The 20,101-nt window shown below is 40.5% G+C and overlaps 1 protein-coding gene across 1 annotated transcript in view; it reads left to right on the top strand.

The window, feature by feature from the left end:
• LOC136883051 (xanthine dehydrogenase/oxidase) overlaps nt 1-20,101 on the top strand; it is a 149,813-nt gene that overhangs the window by 31,995 nt on the left and 97,717 nt on the right. Inside the window, exons 3-5 of the mRNA XM_067155193.2 lie at nt 8,597-8,766; nt 18,043-18,203; nt 18,814-18,970. Coding sequence (XP_067011294.2) covers nt 8,597-8,766; nt 18,043-18,203; nt 18,814-18,970 — 488 coding nt within the window. The remainder of the gene's footprint in view (nt 1-8,596; nt 8,767-18,042; nt 18,204-18,813; nt 18,971-20,101) is intronic.

Genomic DNA, 20,101 nt, shown 5'->3' on the forward strand with positions numbered 1-20,101 from the left:
AGACGGCACAACTTCAGGAACAGATTCCTCATATATAGAGAAAAAAATGGGTATAGTTATATTTAAAATAATTGTTAGGATATTTATTTTCTAACACCTCCAATTTAAAAATTGCAGTAGAGAGCACAAAACAAATAATCGTAAACCACGGTTTGAAAACAATGCTCGTAGATGATGATGCACATGGTTAAACGCAGTGGGAATTAGAGTGAAGACATATTAATAATCAATGCCATTCATACTTTCCGCGGATTCGCTGTCCATCGAATTGCTAAGACGTGCGTCTCTTACAAATTTTTATTTCGCGAGTTCCCTTTCCTGGTCCCTTGGTCTCACTGCTCTTCTTTGCCTTTCTCGCTAGTTCAAACTAGTTCCAGAGAACATCGAAAACATTATAGAGAACTATAGCACTTAGGTTCCCCCCGAGACGGAACAATTTGTTAACCAGCGGCGCTTGCGATGTTCTCGAACACCTAGACCAATCCCCGTGGGGTCTAGGCGATTTGGGACACTGTTATTTCGGAACAGGATGTTGCGGCGTATTGTTCATTTAAAGAACAGGCCGGAACAGTCCCAAAATAACTGTTGTGTTATTTTGTTTGCCCATCTCTAGGCCGAATTAGATGTCCTTTCAACAACCACGGAAGGAACTTCAGTTGGTGACGGAGTCTGTTGAGGTCAGAACACGTGTGCTGTCAATGCCATTCAAGGAATGGTGTAACAGAACAGGTGAGTCTAACTGACTCAATGAGAAATTCCACTAATAGCTTGATAATGACACTGTCCGTCGCATTACCCATAAACGTTCGATCTTTCTCAATGATTACCATGGTTAGGATTTGAACCAACTGACTGACAAAATACAAACTCGCCGGTCTGCCTTTTTGAACCTAAGTTGGAGGGTTCGATTTCGGTACAGTCCTGTGATAATTGATATGCGACAACCTAGTGTTAGTAGATTTATCAGCAAGTAACAGGTGTAGCGGCGATTGTGACTTACAAGTGGAATGGGGTAAATAATGTGCAAACAACAAAAAGTACCCGGATTTGAGGGATATAGCTGTCAGGGGCGGAGGAATGTGGTATATATGTCAAAAGTGAAAAAGAAAAAAAAAGCTACAAAGTATAACGTTTCGACAGAGAGGTAAAGGTTGATAGTTTACCAACTTAAGTATAGTAATTATAGATTTTTGTCCGCCTCTGTGGTGCAGTGGTTAGTGTGATTAGCTGCCACTTCCGGAGGCCCGGGTTCGATTTCTAGCCCTGCTACGAAATTTGAAAAGTGGTACGAGGGCTGGAACGGGGTCCACTAAGCCTCGGGAGGTCAACTGAGTAGAGGTAAGTTCGATTCCCACCTCATCCATCCTGGAAGTGGTTTTCAGTGGTTTCCCCACTTTCACCTCCAGGAAAATGCCGAGATGGTACCTAACTTAAGGCCACGGCCGCTTCCTTCCGTCTTTCTTGTCTATCCATTCCAATATTCCCATCCCCCGCAAGGCCCCTGTTCAGCATAGCATGTGAGGCCACCTGGGCGAGTTACTGCTCATCCTCCCCAGTTGTATCACCCGACCCAGAGTCTAAAGCTGCAGAACACTGCCCTTGAGGCGGTAGAGGTGGGATACTTCGCTGATTCCGAGGAAAAACCGACCTCGGAGGGTAAACATAGGGAATAATAATAATAATAATAATAATAATAATAATAATAATAATAATAATAATAATAATAATAATAATAATAATAATAATAATTGTACCGGGCGGTACACCTCCACTCCGCTAATTTAAAATGTGCGCCAGTTGAAACTCCTCTGCTGGAGGAAGTCTGAACTTTATCTACGCTATTAATTCTCTACTTTCTCAGAAGATGTCACCACGTGGAAAATTTTGAGTTTTTGAACTGTGTCATTTTTGATGTGTTTTTGTTTCACTTGAAGTAAGAAGTGTGAACTTTCTCTTCTAGAGGACACTACTGAAGATCAACAATAGTGCAACCTAGTGCGGAGTCAAAGAACTATTTTGTTGGAGAAATTTTTATTTCAAATGTTTGTTCTTTGCTAATTTTTTTTAGTTATTGTTTAAGTTGGCTGTATACCCCTCTTTTTCCCCTTGTTTTAGATTTATCCAATCCCGAATTTCTTTTAGTAATTTCCGACCAATCCGATGTATTTCCCCCCAACTTGGATATGTTTCTGTAACCTAGCCAATAAAATAATTGTGGGCGGGTGTTTTCATTCCCCTAACGCCTAGAACCTTCCACGAGAGGATATAAACTGCTGATTTTTAGGTCTCTGCGCCACTTCTGTTCCATCTTTCAGTGTGTTAAGTACATAGCAGGGGGCGGGAAGCGCCTCTTTCTTCGGCAGCGGTCAACAACAAGGTAATGGCCGATTAATAACTTCTTTCTTTGCTAGCTCAGCAGTTTAACTTTCGGGGCGGGTTCTAAGAGTTCAACCATGTAACCTTTTCCTAAAATGTAACTACTCTTTTCATATATTCCCTTTTAAAACGACATATCGGGATAGAGAGTGCTTAACCCTCTCGAGCTCCCACTCACATCGTCTTGAGGTGAACTTATTTTTCTCAACCAATTCTTCCGTAATGTAATGTAAATTGCTATTAAGTCACCTCTGTAGTATGGGATTAGCCCTTGTATTAACGGCCTAGTGCCAAGTAGGTCTTAAGCAAAGTGTATTAGGAGTGCAAATTTGCCTCCTCTCAAATTGTATTTTAGAGGTCATGTATTAACTTTCTTGTTATTTAACGGACCTCAGTAGGTTGGGTATTTTACCCCTGTGTATACGTCCTTGGAGGACAGCTTAAAAGTGGAGTTTGGAGTGGCCTATGATAGGCTTGGATTTTAAGGGGAAGTTGCCCTTTCTTGAAAATTGTGTTTCTGCCTCAAGGAGGCTTTTGGGTGTAATTGGAAGCAAATGTTTCTGGCATGTTTGGGGGTTTTCGGCCCCTTTGTTGTATGGTGTTCATTGTAAGGTTGGGCTCATTTCTCAAGAATTATGTTTCTGACTTTTGAAGCCCCAAATGGGGTACCTATGTAAATGTATTTTTCAATCGTGTTTCGGCTACTAAGTACCTGTTCTATTTGTTGTTACCTAATTTTGAAAAGAAAATATAACCTTGTTAAATTTTAAAATTAATTTCACTTTAGTAGCTTGAGACCTATTCACCACCCAGCACCTTCTTTCATGCATAACTACCACAAAAACACGGTAACAATAATAATAATAATAATAATAATAATAATAATAATAATAATAATATTTTGAGATTTTGATTCAATACTATACAATACAAATTGCAACTAAGGAATAATAATAATAATAATAATAATAATAATAATAATAATAATAATAATAATAATAATAATAATAATAATAATAATCTTATAGCCTCAGCTACCGTGTAGAAGCATTGTAATTGACGTCATCTGGCTGCTTGTTCATCAATTTCGACGTTCCGTTTTACGCTGTGCCTACTAGAAGGCAGAGTGAACCGAATCTCTCAAGGGAGTCTAACGCTAAGATTTAATTCATTTTGTCCGGTAAACACCAAATGTGTCATCAGATATCTTGTACATGCCAACATCGTACGACATGGAGTGTCAAATGGACATTTTCCCACCCTTCAAAAATCAGACTACATCTGCTGGCTTTGAACCCGTTAACTTGGAATACGGAGGCCGACACACTATCACTGATCCACAGAGGGAGCTAGGAAATATAGTTGGCCTCTATGACAAATGAAGGTGTGTAAGGGGAGCGATTATTTTAATTTATCGGTATTAAAGCCTGCGATAATGTGTGAGTAGCAGTTCTCTTCAAAATACGACAGAGATTGGTATCCATAAACAAGGTGTTTCTAGAGTATGAGTAAATACTTCAGGAGGCAGTAATATGGATTATTTAAACTATAAAGTGTCACACAAAGAGTTGTCAAATTTTCAATGTGTGGAATTGCAGGTATAGGTATGGTACGCATAAGAACAACCTTACAAAAATTATTGAAAATAGCACAAAGGACGTATTATGCAAAAACCTCCATAATGCGTAACACTTCAACTCAGGTTATTTACTGATGGGAACACCCTACACAATGTGCAAGTGTTCTACCCAAATAACTTAATATACTCCGGATTTTTACGCAGTAATAGGTTAGAATGGAAACTAATTTGGTTCTTAGGAAGTGTAGTCTAGCCCGTTCTTCCGTTATGTAGGAAGTATAACATAAATTGTACGAGTTATGATGGGCCGTACCCCTAAAGCTTATGCAAGACTCATAACATGACCGTTGTGTAGGGTAGACTATACTTGTTACCCACTTCAATAAGTTTGCATTCTAACCTATTGAACCAAACCAAAGCCCATGGCGCAACAGCCCTAAAGGGCCGTGGCCTACCAAACGACTGCTGCTCAGCTCGAAGGCATCCAGATTACGAGGTATCGTGTGGTAAGCACGACGGAACCTTTCGGCTGTTGTTCTTGGCTCTCTAGACCGGGGCCGCCATCTCACCGTCAGATAGCTCCTCAATTGTAATTACGTGGGCGGAGTGGACCTCGAACTAGCCCTCAGATGCAGGTAAAAAAACCCTGATCTGGCCGTGAATGGAAACCGGGGCCTCTGAGTAAGAGGCAGGTACGCTACCCCTACACTGCGGGGCCGGCGCATTCTAACCTGTTACTGCCTAAAAATCTGGACACGACCTATCTATTTATCACCACTGATCTGCATTTAGGGCTGTCATCCAGGTGGCAGATACATTGTACGTTCTCGAATAACAACAAAGAAGTTGGAAATGTATCGATTATTTCCCTAGGTAAATTATTCCTATCCCCAACTCCTGTTCCTATAAACGAATATTTGGCCCAATTTGTCCTATTGAATTCCAACTTTATTTCATATTGTTATATTTCCTACTTTTAAAAACGCTACTCAACCTTATCGTCTAACAAAGCTGTTCCACGTCTTCTCTCCACTGACAGCTCGAAACGTACCATTTAGTTCGGTCCTTACTCCCAAGTCTTCCCGGCCCAAAGTTTGGAACATTTTCGGATATCACCCTGAACAAATCGTACTGCTTGTTTTCGGAATTTTTCCAATTCTCGAATCAAGTAATCCTCGTGAAGGTCCCATACACTGGAACTATTATTGTGGTTTTACGAGTGTCTTATATGCCATCTCGTTTATACCCTTACTGCAACCCCTATTAATGATATGAAGAAATCTGGAACTTATTAATGCAAAACACCGTACATAATATGCAACAATTCAATCCAAATTAATTATTGGTTCAAAGACTTTATTATAATAATTAACTATGACTAATTATAATTGTACCGGAAATACGCCCGCCCCGTACATTTAAATTACGCGCCCTTGATAGGGCCCTCTATAAAGGAAAGTTTGAAACGACTGTTACAAGAAGTTTGAACATTTCACAACAGATGTCGCTACTATAAACTTATGTTGTGCCCTCTGGTGTAAAGATAAACTATTAAAATTCTAGAGTAATTTTGTATGTTAAGGTTTCCTAAACTGAAATGTTTATTCTTTGTTTTCGGTGTGCTAACGTTTACAACACTTCTATATCTTCTCGCCAGCTTAAGATGTTGGCCAATGAAAAATTTTGTACATTTATTTTTCGGCCAATCAAAACTTTCTGGTATTTATTTGATTATTCTATGAGAATTGGGGGGAGGAGGGTGTCGGGCCTTAGCCCAGAGTTTCTAGAACTTTCCCCTCTACTATAAAAGCTGACACTTTTTGGACCAAGTTTTATTTGTGATCGCTTCAGCCTACATCTAGTGTGTGTTCGTAAGGGAGACGGGGGCGCCTCATCCATCTTCAGGAGATCCACCAGCTCAAGGTAATGGCAGACCCAGTTTAAAATCTGATATTCTTTCAAAGCTAGATCGAGGGGAAGGTTTAGTAATGTAACTTCATTTTCTAAAATGTAAATTTCAACTCTAAATTTAATTTTAAACAAACCGAAAGAATTTATCCTAAATCAGGGAATAGAACCCTCTTGTGTTCCCTCTCAACTTGATTGTGAGGTGACTATGATTTTGTAACCATTTCTATCTTGTAATTTCTGTAACTAGTTTTCTGCATCTAGTCACTTCCCCATTATAGGCTTAGCCTCTGTAATGTCGGATCATAAGCCCAAATAGGATTTTATGCATTTAATATAAATGTCTAGGAGTGCAAGAGTTCGCCTCCTTACCAGCTTGTTTTTTAAGCCAGTAATTTAACCTTTTGTTTTTACCAAAGCCCACGTAGAATGGATACTTGTTACCCCTGTTTAATTCCATTTATTTCATGTTAAAGATGCCAGAGTATTGAGCAGTTGAGACAGTGAATACTGTTTGATATTGCAAAATGTAGGTCTTGCCTTTGATAGGCATAGGAAGTGTGAATTTAAATAAATAGGTCCCTAAGTGTAAATTTATAGAACAAAGATGCTCTTACTATTGGTGTAAAAGAAATGGGGAGATCCGGCTCAAGTAACATTTGTAAATTTGCTAGCTTTAAACTAAGATTGTTAATTGGCGATTTGTTGATTATCCAGTTTGTTTTTTCTCAACATTGTACCTAAGCTAACGAGATAGTTCTGTACCTGAATTGTTTCTCTTAGCAAAGTGTAAAATTTAAAATTTGAACAGAAAAAAAAGAGGATGAAATATAGCTTATAATTTTAAAATTTTGACTCAATCTTCTGACTGTTTTATATCCACTCATTCATGTCCGCACCATCTTTCACCTCTGTTTTCCATAATATTTTCGGAACAATAATAATAATTGTTACCATCAGAACTGTTACTAAGATGGCTTTGATATTTTATAAGGACTATAATTCGTCAAACACTTTACATAATGTGCGACAGCTGAACTCAGATGACCTTCTGATGCAAACGTCCTACATAATGTGCAACACAAGTAACTTATCGATACAGTTTTTGATGCACAAACCTACTGCCTTTGAGACAATTCACAGTTCACGTTCAAAAATCCCACCTCGGAAACAGTACGACAGACCTGAGGGACTTCCCGATCAAGGATTGTATTACTGTACTTTGCATGCTATTGAATTTGCTATAACGTGTTCAGCCTCTCTGAGGTGGGCTAGTTGTTACAAGGCGCGATCAAAAAGTTTCCGTCTGTGGGCCTTGTTGCAGTGGACATACAACGTAGCGCGACTCCGATGCGGGTGTATAAGCTCGGACATGTAGGCAAAGGGATTAGTGTGGCAGTTGTGTCCTGCCGAGGTGTGTGCGTTAAATGCACCCACGTGAACTATGGCGAAGTTATTACCAAATGCGTCCAAACAGGACCAACGTGCTATTATTCTGTTCTTAGCTTCGTAAGGACAAACACCGGTGGATATCAATCGGAGAATGAAGGCTGTGTATGGGGCAGCATGTCTGTCAAAAAGCACCGCTGTGGAATGGTGCACCAAGTTCCGTGCGGGTCGCGTTTCGACACAAGACGCCATTTGATCTGTGAGGGCAGCCTCATCCATTAGGGACAGTAACAACTGAAGTGGGAGACACTCGAGCTCCCGCCCTATAGCCCTGATGTCTCCCCATGCGATTATCATGCCTTCGGCCCCCTCAAAAAGGCTTTGAAGGTCCGACGGTTCCTGTCGGGTGAGGATGTGCAGCAGGAGACGGTGTTTTACCACACGGCGATCTTCAACCTGGTGCGTCAGACGGATGAATGCCTCAATGTTCACGGTGATTTTGCCTGATTGGCATCCCGATTCAGGACAGTACGGTCGTCGAGCGGAAACTTTTTTGATCGCTCCTTTTATTTTTGACATAAATATGTCTTATGGCTGGGTGTCATCTGGAAATTTGCAGTACTAAATTGGTGACGCGATGTTACCTAGCAACCGAGCAAGCTGTGATGTGAAGTATTGATGGATGGCCATAACTGAGAGACATATGCAAGGCTCTTTTATCAAAGAGGTCTCATCTCATCATATTATTTCATTGATGTCCGGATCCATGGCTAAATGGTTAGCATGCTGGCTTTTGGTCACAGGGGTCCCGTGTTCGATTCCCGACAGGGTCGGTGAATTTTAACAATCATCGGTTAATTCCGATGGCTCTGGGGCGGGGTGTATGTGTCGTCTTCATCATTTCATTCTCATCACGACACGCAGGTCGCCTCCGGGCGCCAAATAAGAAAACCTGTACCTGGCGAGCCGAATATGTCCTCGAACACGCCCAGCACTAAAAGCCATACGCCATTTCATTTCATTGATTATTTCATTCGCGGCAGTTTCATAGGACCTGAGTCAGTTCCCTCCTTTCGATGCACCGAATACTACACTTGTCGACTCAAAATTCCATACATATGTCTCTTGAAAACTATTTCTTAGTTGCAAATAAATTATTCGCTATCAATGTGAGTTTCATTTATTGAAAGACATATATATGATCATTTAATTTCTCGAAGGGAAATTTGACACGTGTATTTAAAATTTACCATCTAGCTTGTAGCTCCTTCCGAATTCTGAACTCCCAGGCCTTTCCAATTTAAGATCGTGCTTATTTACAGCTAATTTGTCTTTATATTTCAGTTGACAGCAAGATACCTCCAGATACATCACTGAATACTTACATAAGAAATTATGCAAACCTGCGCGGTACCAAATTCATGTGCCAAGAGGGAGGGTGTGGCGCATGCGTAGTAGCGGTCACATTCAACCACCCTGCGTCCAAGGAACTACAAACTATGGCTGTCAACTCGGTAAGTATGGCAACTACTAACTGTACCTCCTTCTTCATAGGGTACGGATTGATATTGTTATGTACTGATATTCGAAGATGAAGGGAAACTAATCTCAGACACATCAGTCAAAGCAATACGAGACTTGCCTTGAAACACCTTCGCCAATACCTGAAATATTAAAAGAAGCGTTTTGACAGATAGGGCTGGAGGGAGGAGCATTGTACGGTGTTGCCACGTTCCTTTCTCCTTCCTTTCGCTTAAAGATCACTTGTTCGTTCCTTCAGACTGCTATGTTCTATTTTACGTAACTCAGAAGTGAGAGTTTTGGCAGCTCCAAGCAACACGAGCCTCCCAACAGCCCTTATCTCCATGGCGACTGCAGTGGGTCCGTCCACGTTTCCATGGCAACGGACTTACCTTTAAGAACTGTCAGAAATCATCCTTCAATATTATGACTATAGAACTATGTACCACTTCTCCCTGGCCGCAAATAGAGTGATACATAAAGAGTTACTGCCACTAACGGAACTGGATTATGAAAACATTTTGTGGAAAGAATGTCACATGAACCTGTGTCCTATTCTCAATGCTCTCAATTTATTTATTTATTTATTTATTTATTTATTTATTTATTTATTTATTTATTTATTTATTTATTTATTTAAGGTTATGTAAATATGCATATAAACAGGTCCTTAGATTTAGTTAGAACTTGGTTATTATTTTAGGAAATTAGTGTTATTTACTTAAGGTGTATTTTTTGTATATTATGTTTTATTGAATCATCTTTAATTGGGAAAATAACCTGTTGTTGATAAATACATCTATTCTATTCTATTCTATTCTATTCTAGAGTTACAATGAGAGTTTTATGTAAATCACAGTTTGTCATCAGCTCTTGTCGTTGGAAGAGTAACATTAAATTCAATGAGCTCTTAACAAATTCCTTATTTAATTGGTTCATGTTCTGAAGATCAACATCTACGTGGAATTGCACTCGTTTGCTTCCTGGAGAAAACCTCTCGATCAGACTTTCTGTTGTATAGCCTAGGGAAAGAAAATAAGATCGGAAACCAAATTGTCCTTGTACCAAATTGCTCTCAGGCCCAGTTAAAAGATACGATTTTCTTTTAGAGGCTTTCCTTGGAGCATATGTAGTGGAGATACTCGACCTCTAATCGAGTCCATCACGGCTTTCGTCTATTTGTACCAGGCATCTCACTTTCATCTGACCTACCTGATCTGTCTTTGTCGAACACTTCTTCTCGTCTGAACTTGACTGTACAGTAGGGGGTGCAAATAAGCAGAAAGTATATAGAGACTCACCAGAAAGTCTAATGGCCCACTTTTCTCATCTGATTTACTGTTTAAATCGAGGCCGGCGTGATTTCTTGAGAAACTAGTTTTGAATGGGTTTTGTTGGGACCAAAGTCGTGACAATGAGTCCATTTAAATAGTATCGTGCTTCTGTTCGTAGATTTTATTCGATTTATACAATTGAAATCTTTTGTCTTTTCCCAAGGGAGGACAAAATATGCCTTTGATGTGACATATCGCTGGTTACTGAAACAAACTCGTTATGGGTAATTTCTGAAACAAAATTCGCAAATGAGAGACTGCAGACAACTGTATATAGAAGACACAATATCACCTGCTCGCTTTGTTAATGTGAAGGGAGCCTCGTTTCAAATTTCTTGCTATAGCTGAATTCCGATTCTACTGTGACCCTGGAGGGACGTTTGATGCTGCTTTGCGTCTGGTGAAGTAATTATTCACATTAATAGATCAGCAATCAGATCCAAAGTTTCCACATTAGACTCAATCAAAAGCACTATAAGCAAGCACACAACATACAACAACTTACCTGGAAGGAAAGGAAGAAAAACTTTCAACAATTCGAACAATGTTATGAAGTTAAACATTTAAAAAAATTAATTGCATACAGACTTTTTATGTGACAAAGTGAAATTTTTTTGAACAACTGTTCTAATGAATAGACATAGTTTTAAATCAATCAACCATGTAATCACCTGCTCTCATACCAGTAACACACTAACCCCACATTGTTTTTAATATCATCTATCTTAATTCGTATTTAGTTTATAAGTGAATCTATGTATTTAAAATCTTAACCATTCGCCTAAGCCACTATAACAGCTGAGGATGTTCCTAAATAAGGAACGAAACATGTACAGTTGACATATAAATAAAAAAAATTAATAAACTACCCTTAATACTATAGTCCCCCAGTACGGCGAAGATCCTTTCCATCAGTACTGTCATATGCCTTCTCTAGATCATCTTCTTTATCTTCTTCTTCTTCTTCTTCTTCTTCTTCTTCTTCTTAATATGTTTACCCTCAGCGAGGGATCCCACCGCTACCGCCTCAAGTGCAGTGTCCTGGAGTTTAGACTCTGGGTCGGGGATATAACTGGGGAGGAAGACCAGTACCTCACCCAGGGCGGCCTCACCTACTATGATGAACAGGGGCCTTGCGGGGGGATGGAAATATTGGAAGGGATAGACTAGGAAGAGGGAAGGAAGCGACCGTGGCCTTAAGTTAGGTACCATCCCGGTATTTGCCTGGAGGAGAAGTGGGAAAGCACGGAAAACCACTTCCAGGATGACTGAGGTGGGAATCGAACCCAACTCTACTCAGTTGACCTCCCGAGGCTGAGTGGACCCCGTTCCAGCCCACGTACCACTTTTGAAATTTCGTGACAGAGCCGGGAATCGAACCCGGGCCTCCAGGGGTAGCAGCTAATTACGCTGACCACTACACAACAGAGGCGCGGACCTTCTCTAGATCTACGAAACATAAACGTAACTGCCTATTCCTTTCGTAACATTTTTCAATCGCGTAAATCTTAAATCCAGTATATTGGTACTTCCTGGTACTTTGATTAATAAGCTCCAAGAGACAACAACGATATTATATTCGGTCTTGTTTAGCGGTTGGTCTGTTGCATAACACGTATCAAGAAAATAACTTTCAACCGCAGACCACTAATCAAGTGTTGTATCGTGAAGAAGAATGTATCTACCACCTGATAAGAAGAGATCAATATAAGGTAGGAAATTCTCAGAGCCTAGCACCATCAGACATCAGGTACAAAAGAGCTTTGTTATTCTGAATAGAGTCCAAGTTCAAAGGCGATCTATTATAATCCCTGTTCTTAGTGTTATGAGGTAGGACACGTGTGTTCTCATCTCCTACCCAGAAGCTAAGAATGACTAATTCCTCTTCAGTTCATACCACTCCATATGAAATATTTATATTTTACTTCGAAAATCAGTGTTAAGTCCTCTTCCGAGACTCACTGGTCAGACCGAGTTCCTCGCCCGTCTGTAGGTAGGAGCGGTAGAGATCTAGAACATCTCATCACTTGAATTCATCATTCATTAAAATGCCGTGTTGTTACAACACATTTAATGGGGAACATACTTATTTCCAGAATCACAGATATATATATATATATATATATATATATATTAAAAAGTTCACTAATAACAGATTTGTCCAGTCCGTCGCTCCGTTCTACTTGACCGATTTGCTTAATTCTTTTTTTTATTCTCTTCGGAATTAACTTACCTGCCAGTGCATCATCACGCATTGACAGGTCTCTTAAGTTTAGTCAACTAAATGACTGTACTTAGCGGGTGGCATACAGTTAAGGAGCAATGTCTTTGCGAATATAAACGATTAATAATTACAGACGTCTATAGGCAAATCTGAAATTTCAACCAAACTTGGTACACATAAAACTTACTATCTGGAAAGAAATACTATGCATGGGGAAGACACCCTCTAACATCCCTAGGAGGGTAGGGGGAGTGGAGAGGGAGCAACATGTAGAAATAATCGATAATGACCTGTAGGCCTTACTGGTGTTGCATCCATAGTTCTCGGAATCACTGAGATGAATAGTGACACTCCGGATACCGTTTAATTCTCCATCGGCATTGGGGGTGAAAAGGGGTGAAAAAGAAAATGTCCAAAATAATCGAGATCATGGATGTGTTTCAGCATAGTTCGCACTCGAACTTGGCACTCATATTACTTACCATCTGGAGAAAAGTATTTTGGGTATAAAACATTCCTGGCGCCCCTAAAATTGAGGGGCTGGGAGAGAATGACACGAAAAAGTAATCGAAAACTACCAGTATTAGTGTCGAATGCATACTTTTCGGGGTCGCTGAGATGAATGCCATTTAAGTACAGTTCCAGTCGGAATGGGGATTAGTAGGGGTGAAAAAGACTATCCAAAATGACCGAGATTAGACATACAGGGTGGTCGGAAGCAATGTGATCCGAGTATATGAGCGCTAGAGCTTTGGTCACACTGATAAGTAATTTGAAAAAAAATACGTCGACATCTCGCGCCTTTCTCATTTTATGAGGTGCTCAAGTCAGCCCATCAGATCGCCTCGTGGGCGATTTCAGATGGGCTTTGCGAGGCGGTATTGCTAAATCTGCACGTGACTTATGACCGGTTTGAGAGCAACATTAGAAGAATAAACTTCTTCGGGGGAGGGTCTTGTACAAAGACCTCCCTGCTGATAGGCTGAAATCCACGGTGTGTTAGTTTTTGATCCTGATTTCTTGGCATGGCTCTCACGCCGGACAAAACCAAGTGCAGATTGAGCAACACCGCCTCGTGAAGCCCATTCGAATTCGCGCGCGAAGCGATCTGATTGGCTAACTTCAGCACGTGATAAAAAAGACAACGGCGCGAGATATCGACGTATTTTTTTCAAATTACTTATCAGTAAAGCCCGGATTTTTATGCAATGACAGGCTAGATTGCAAACTAATTTTGTTAGCAGGGAGTGTCGGCTACCCGCTCTTCGATAATGTAGCAAGAGTAACATAAATTATAGGAGTTCTGATGAGCCGTACCCCTAATGTTTATGCAAACCCGATAGCTTAATCGTTGTGAAGGTAGACTATACTTGCTATTCGTTTCAGTAAATTTGCATTCTAACCTATTAATGCATGAAAGTTCGGGCTCTACTTATCAGTATGACCAACATTCTGACGCTCATATACTGGGTTCAAGTTGTTTCCGATCGCCTTGTAGGCCTATGTGTGTTTGTTCTAGCATACCTCTCAACCAAACCTGGTGCATATACGACTTACTATCTACAAAAAATACTGTGGTGGTAAGATACCCCAAGCACCTCTGGACTGCCACAAGGACAGAGTTCCAGGCGAAACCAAATGGTCTAAAACTAAAACTTTGAATTAAACATTCATTAGTGTGGAGAAATTTTTGAGCCTCTTCACGAATATGTTCGTGATGAATGGGGGTATTTAATTCTTGATGATTTGGACTGTTTCTCACATAGCATCGAGCGTTCAGGTAAACACCCAATACCTTATCCTAGATCAATTATTGTAAGCGGTAGAGTTTGGATGGAGATGATTCTCCCCAGATCTGGCAGGCGTACATCAGCAGTGGACGTAAAACTGATTTATAGATGAGAAGAGTGCAGAGCTGATTTCCTATTGATTATTGGATACAATGTTCTAATTCTAGCGTAGGCTTCGTGGAACTTCGTATTCATTGTTGTTTGTGTGCCACGTAAGTCTGCAATCAAGATGTAGTCCCAGGTGGTGGTGATTGTTTCAAGAGGAAGTTCAAGTATACAACCATCCTCTATTAACACAAATCAGGAGGGGGCAAAGGAAGAAGACCGACACTTAAAAGGTGAAGGTATCGGGGTCGGAAAACAACAAAAGTTGATCAAGGATGATCGGATATGATAGATGAAAGTGAGGAGCCTGGCACAAGTAAGTGGAAGCAATGCCAGTCTCAGCTGAATGCCCCGTGGTCGTCAACCCACGTTGCCAAGTTAAGAGCCTCTGGGGTCCCTTTTAGTTGCCTCTTAAGACAAGCAGGGAATAGTGTAGATGTTGTGGTCCTAGGTACTTGACTGCTTTGTCATGTGGTAGCTACGTTACTTGTCTTCCAATTAGTCCTATGGGAATAGGTTACGTAGGTCGACGCAGAATACATATCTTCATCTGGCTCTTGGCAGAGTCCCTGGTGTGAAAGTGTTCATCACACAGTCGGATGACGTGTGCATTTCTTTAGGCATAGCAGACTGGTACCGGTATGGAATTGCAACTTCTGGCTCTATGAGGAGAGCAATGGGAAACTGCCTAAATAATTTCCCGAGTATACCGCTTCAGTGATGCCTAAGGCATCTACGACAAGTGATGTTGGAACCGATGGAGATCCAACCAGGCTTCGCGCTGAGTACCCGACTCACTATCTTGGAGTTATGATTTCATCTCCTCCAAAATTTCTTCTTGACATCCTTCACTGCTTGTACTATGTAAACAATGTTAAAACGAAGGGAATGGGTGGTAGTTGATGACAAACTGCAACCTTGCCCGATCTCTTTTTGGACAGCCCCCCTGTGGGTAGCGGTGTTAGAATAACGTCATGTTTTACCTTTCCTCATGATTTACCTTCCAGGCTTTTTTATTTAATTATTCCCAAAATTCACCGCAAAAGAGCATTTTAATTATAGTATTTAAAAAAAACTGTTACATTCTACATAAGATTAGAAACTTTTGCCTTATCCATCGCTTTCGCATCATATCACATTCTGATTTGATATTTCCTTTTTAAACATCATACTCTGTTTCAGCGAATTAACTATCCATAAATATAGTGGTGGTGCTTATTGTTTTAACAGGAAGTAGAACTGGGCATCCATTTTCTATTAACACAGAGGAAAAAAATGGAAGAGGGTTCAACACTTCGAAAACTGAAGATATCGGGTAAATAAAGACAGGGGCCACGAAGGGCGTGAAAATGAAAGACTCCTGAGGCCTCGCGAACCTTATAACGTCGGAGTCGTAAAAGAACAACAGTTGACCAAGGGAGGCTGGATAGGATAGATGCAATTCAGGAAAAGGAGTGCTTGCAGCAGTAAGGGTATTAGAAAATAACTTCCCTGATATAAAATACAAAATCCAGAAAATGGTGTTTCAATCACTGGTCAAGAGTAAAATGTTATTTGGGGTGGAAGTATGGGAACTGGAAGAGAATGGGATAGAATTAGACCAAGTAGTGGCGAAATTCAACAATATTATAATGGGACTACCAAACTGCACGGCAAGTGCGGGATCTAGATTAGTTTTCAAAGAGTCTATGGAGGTAGAAATGGTAAAGAGGGTGATAAAGTATTGGATAACATTAGAGGAATGGAAGGAAGGAGAATTAATACAGGAAGCTTATAGATTTCAGAAAAGAGTGGATAATGAAGGATATTGGGTGAATAAGTGTAAGGAAAGGCTGCAAAAACTGGGCTTCGAGGAGTATGGGAGTGTTACGTGGGGGGAAAGGAAAGAATGGTTATGGATAAAGATAAAGGGGAGAATATTAAGTATAGAGAGGCAGAGTTTAATAATGGAATGTAGGAATAAAGACTCCCTGTTAGTTTCAAACAAATTGACAGAAGTAACGAGCCTGAAAACAGATTTTGAAGGGAGAAGATTAAAGAGAGGCTTGTATTGGTGGTTGTTAGGCGTACCGAAAAATAGGGGATGGGTAGGGAGGGAAAATAAGGATAGGTGTGTGTTGTGTGGGGAGGGGTGGTCGGATTTACATATATTCAACCAGTGCAAAGCTTTGGAGGAGGTGAAAAGAAAATTACTTAATAAGAAGGAAGTGGAGAATTTAGCTAAAGTTTATAAGATGACATCATGGTTATTCAGAGAGTGGGAGAAAGGAACAAATATTTCAACATTTTTAAACGTGGTTAGAGCAAGATTTATAAAGAAACCGAGTGAATAAAAGAAGGAGAGAAGGGAGATAAAAGGCGAAAGAGATAGGCATAATTTATCTATTTGTTTTTTATAGAACTGATGTGAAATGTAAGGATAGAAATTTGTAGGAAGTGGTAATTTGATAAAGATAATAATGTTAAGAAGAAGAAGAATGAAGAAGAGAGACAATGTGGGAAGAACTATGGAAATAAAGAGTGAACAGAGTATAAGATTTGAATGATGGACTGTTTGTATGTCTGTAGTGTAAGTCTATGCATAATAAGTGATTTAGTTATAAAAATATACAACTGATGAAATGTAAGGATAGAAGTTTGTAAGAAGCTGTAATATGATAAAGACAATAGTGTGAGGAAGAAGAGAGACAGTGTGGGAAGAACTATGAAAAGAAAGCGTGAACAGAGTACGCGATTTGAATGATGGACTATTTGTATGTGTGTAGTGTAAGTTTATGTAGAATATAGTGATGAGAGGAACATAAAATTATATTTGAAGGATGGACTGTTTGTATGTATGCTGTGCAAGTCTAGGTAGAATATACAAATAGTGATGAGAGGATGATGAGTGGCTTAGATAGGAGAAGGGAAGGTTTAGGTAAATAGGGAAAAAAGGAGTAGTGTGGCTAAGTAGTTAGTTTAGATAGATATAGATGTAGCGTCTTGCATATGGAGCTGTCTATCCGCCCAGGTGCGAGATGCTAAATAGTAGATTTAGTAAAAAATTAGTTACAATGGCGATGTATTATGTTAAGGTATATGTAGAAATGTAAGTTTCATGGATGTTAAGTTTGAATAAGCGATATGGTGGTGTGTGGAGTGTATGACGTAAGATGTGTGAGAGAGGGATAGGCCTGACCTATCTCAAAGAAGAGCTGATTCAGTACGTCTGCACGTGGAGAGAGAGTAGGTGAGAGGAAGGAAGCTGACAGTGAAATGCTAGCCGAGTTATGGTATTCCGTCTCGGCAGGAGAATGCAGTTGTGGCAGACTACATGTAGAGCTGGTATCCGCTCACATGTGGCCTGTTACATAAAGAGTGGTGAGGAAATAACATTGTCAGCGTAAGGAGTCTGTGAGGATGCGGTTTCCGGCCTCACGAGACATGGCTGGTCGTGGCATGTCATGGAAGGGTGGCATTTGTTTCTTCACCAGGGAATGATACCGCGATCAGCCAGATTTAGAATATAATTAGTATAGATTTAGTGTAGTTAGCGTCTTGCATGTGGAGATGGCTATCCGCTCATGTGTGAGACGCTACATAGTAGATCTAGTAGAAAATTAGCATTAGATTTAGTGGAGTCAAGTAGTTGGTTCTCATGAACTTCTTTATTACCTTACGCCGATGGTGTGTGTACTATGGTTGGCAATAGAGATGATTGTAATTGTGAAGTCTTTTTTATTATAAAAATAGTATATATATATTTGTTAGTTCTGTGCAGTGACGTGTGTTGCCTTGCATGCTATGTAGTGTGTCTACGATTCTGTATGTTTATAGTGTCTAGTGCCGGTATTCTCTTGCCATGGCTGGGCTATCACTACCATTGAGGGAGTGGGAAACAAGAAGAATGGGTACCACAAAATCCAAAGTCGTCTGGCGCAGTTCAATGGTACCCAGTGTGGGTACTGCTCTCCAGGCATGGTGATGAATATGTTCAGGTGAGTTGTCCAGAAACCATCAATATTACATATCTTGTTAAACATGTCATGATGTCAGAATGAAAGTCTGTACTGGGACAACACAGAATGAGAGAATGTATGAGACTCCAATTTAATCCGAGGAGAAGCTCGTCGCTTAGGTAGCTGCGTATTCCCTACAGCACATGCCTGAGGTCTTTGAACGTGTACAGCAGGCTACGACAGCTCGATGCAGAGTGTGTATTGAAGCAGGAGGACGCACCTTTGAACAGTTGTATAAATATTCCGTATCGCTGCGGGTCATCCAAAAATTTGTGTAACATGACTCGACAAAATGTGTGACAGAAGTGTAACCATAGCAACCGTGCAGACAGTGATGTAAGGTATGGATGTATAGCCAGGCAGTGTTACCTAGCAACCGTGCAGGCTATGTCTTATGGCTGGTGGTCATCTGAAGTGAGCAGCCGTTGATGGATGGCCATGACCGGGAGACATATTTTTGATCATTCGATTTTCGCAAAGCGAAAGAGGTTTTTTAAAAACAATTTATAGCTCGCTTCACTTCGACTTCCATTTATTAGTAGACTTTAGTGGTTAATGCTGTAAACACTCATCAGTCACAATGTTACAGCCTGGCCTCTGGTAAGAAGACCACCATGAAGGATGTGGAGAACTCGTTTGGAGGCAACATGTGTCGCTGTACCGGCTATCGTCCGATCCTCGACGCCTTCAAGTCGTTGGCTGTGGACGCTACTCCAGAGCTGGTCAAGAAGTGCCAGGATATTGAGGTAATATCCCATGTTACTGCAACTTAAAGCATTCACGTTTAGTAAAAAGCATTCATTGCCAGGATCATCGACTGGTGTGCGAAAAAGCAGAATTTTGTAAATAGTGTATATATTATCCGACAGAAGTATTTCAAGACAGAAATTTATATCCAACTTGTAAAATTATAGAAATTTAATTTGTATCTATCAAATAAAGATTGTTCGTGTTGCGTTTTTGACATTTTGTGCACAACACGAAACATGACAATGTTCGGCCCCATGCTGCCCGTACCACAGTTATGTTAATATGCATTTTGAGTATATTTACCAGACCTCGCCCCTTGATGATTATCATATGTTTGAGCCACTGAAGGAAGATCTAGGAGAAAAGACGTTCCGATGATTAAAGATGAAGGCAGTCCGCAAGTGGTTCCGCAAACAGCCGACTAATGTTTTTCTAGACAAATCCATGCACTTTGTTCACGCTAATAGACTTGCTTTGAACGTAAGACTACGAAGGCTGGAGTAAAAGTAGTGCCAATAAGTGCACATATATGGAACCATTTATTATAAAACCATCTTAGCTCATACCTCTACAGGCCGTCACCCTCATCCCAGCAACATGTAGCACTCATTGTCACATGTGTGGAAGGTGCAGGATGCCAATAGCAGTGCCTCCTTTGTTGATGGTTGTGATGAATTGCGCTATACCGCTTGAGGTATTGCGTCCCATACATGGAAACTCTTCCCTTAGAGTAGTTCCTATAGTTGGGGAACAGATCGATTGTCACAGGGAACCATGTCCGGTGAATAGGGAGGATGCTCCAGGACCTCCCACTTCCACTGTTCCAACAATAATCTCTCACAATGAAAGCATTGTAACAGTGGGAATTGTTGTGCAGGATAATGGGCGGATACGTTTGGAAATCGAGCCGTTTCCTGCGCGGTGCAGGACAAAGATGGTGTTCCAAATACATTCCATGTGCTGCCTCAGTTTGTCTCTGCTCGTTGTTCTAGTTTCGAAAACACTTTATGACGGCGTACTCATACGTCTGTTGGATCTAGGCTAGAACAACTATGTTCGTTCATAGCTCTTCCGCCCTTCTCTACGTATTGTCAACAGCAGCGCTCTCAACTGTTCCTACGTGAAAT

Source organism: Anabrus simplex, chromosome 11 (genome assembly GCF_040414725.1).
Source record: "Anabrus simplex isolate iqAnaSimp1 chromosome 11, ASM4041472v1, whole genome shotgun sequence".
In the NCBI taxonomy this organism is placed as follows: domain Eukaryota; kingdom Metazoa; phylum Arthropoda; class Insecta; order Orthoptera; family Tettigoniidae; genus Anabrus; species Anabrus simplex.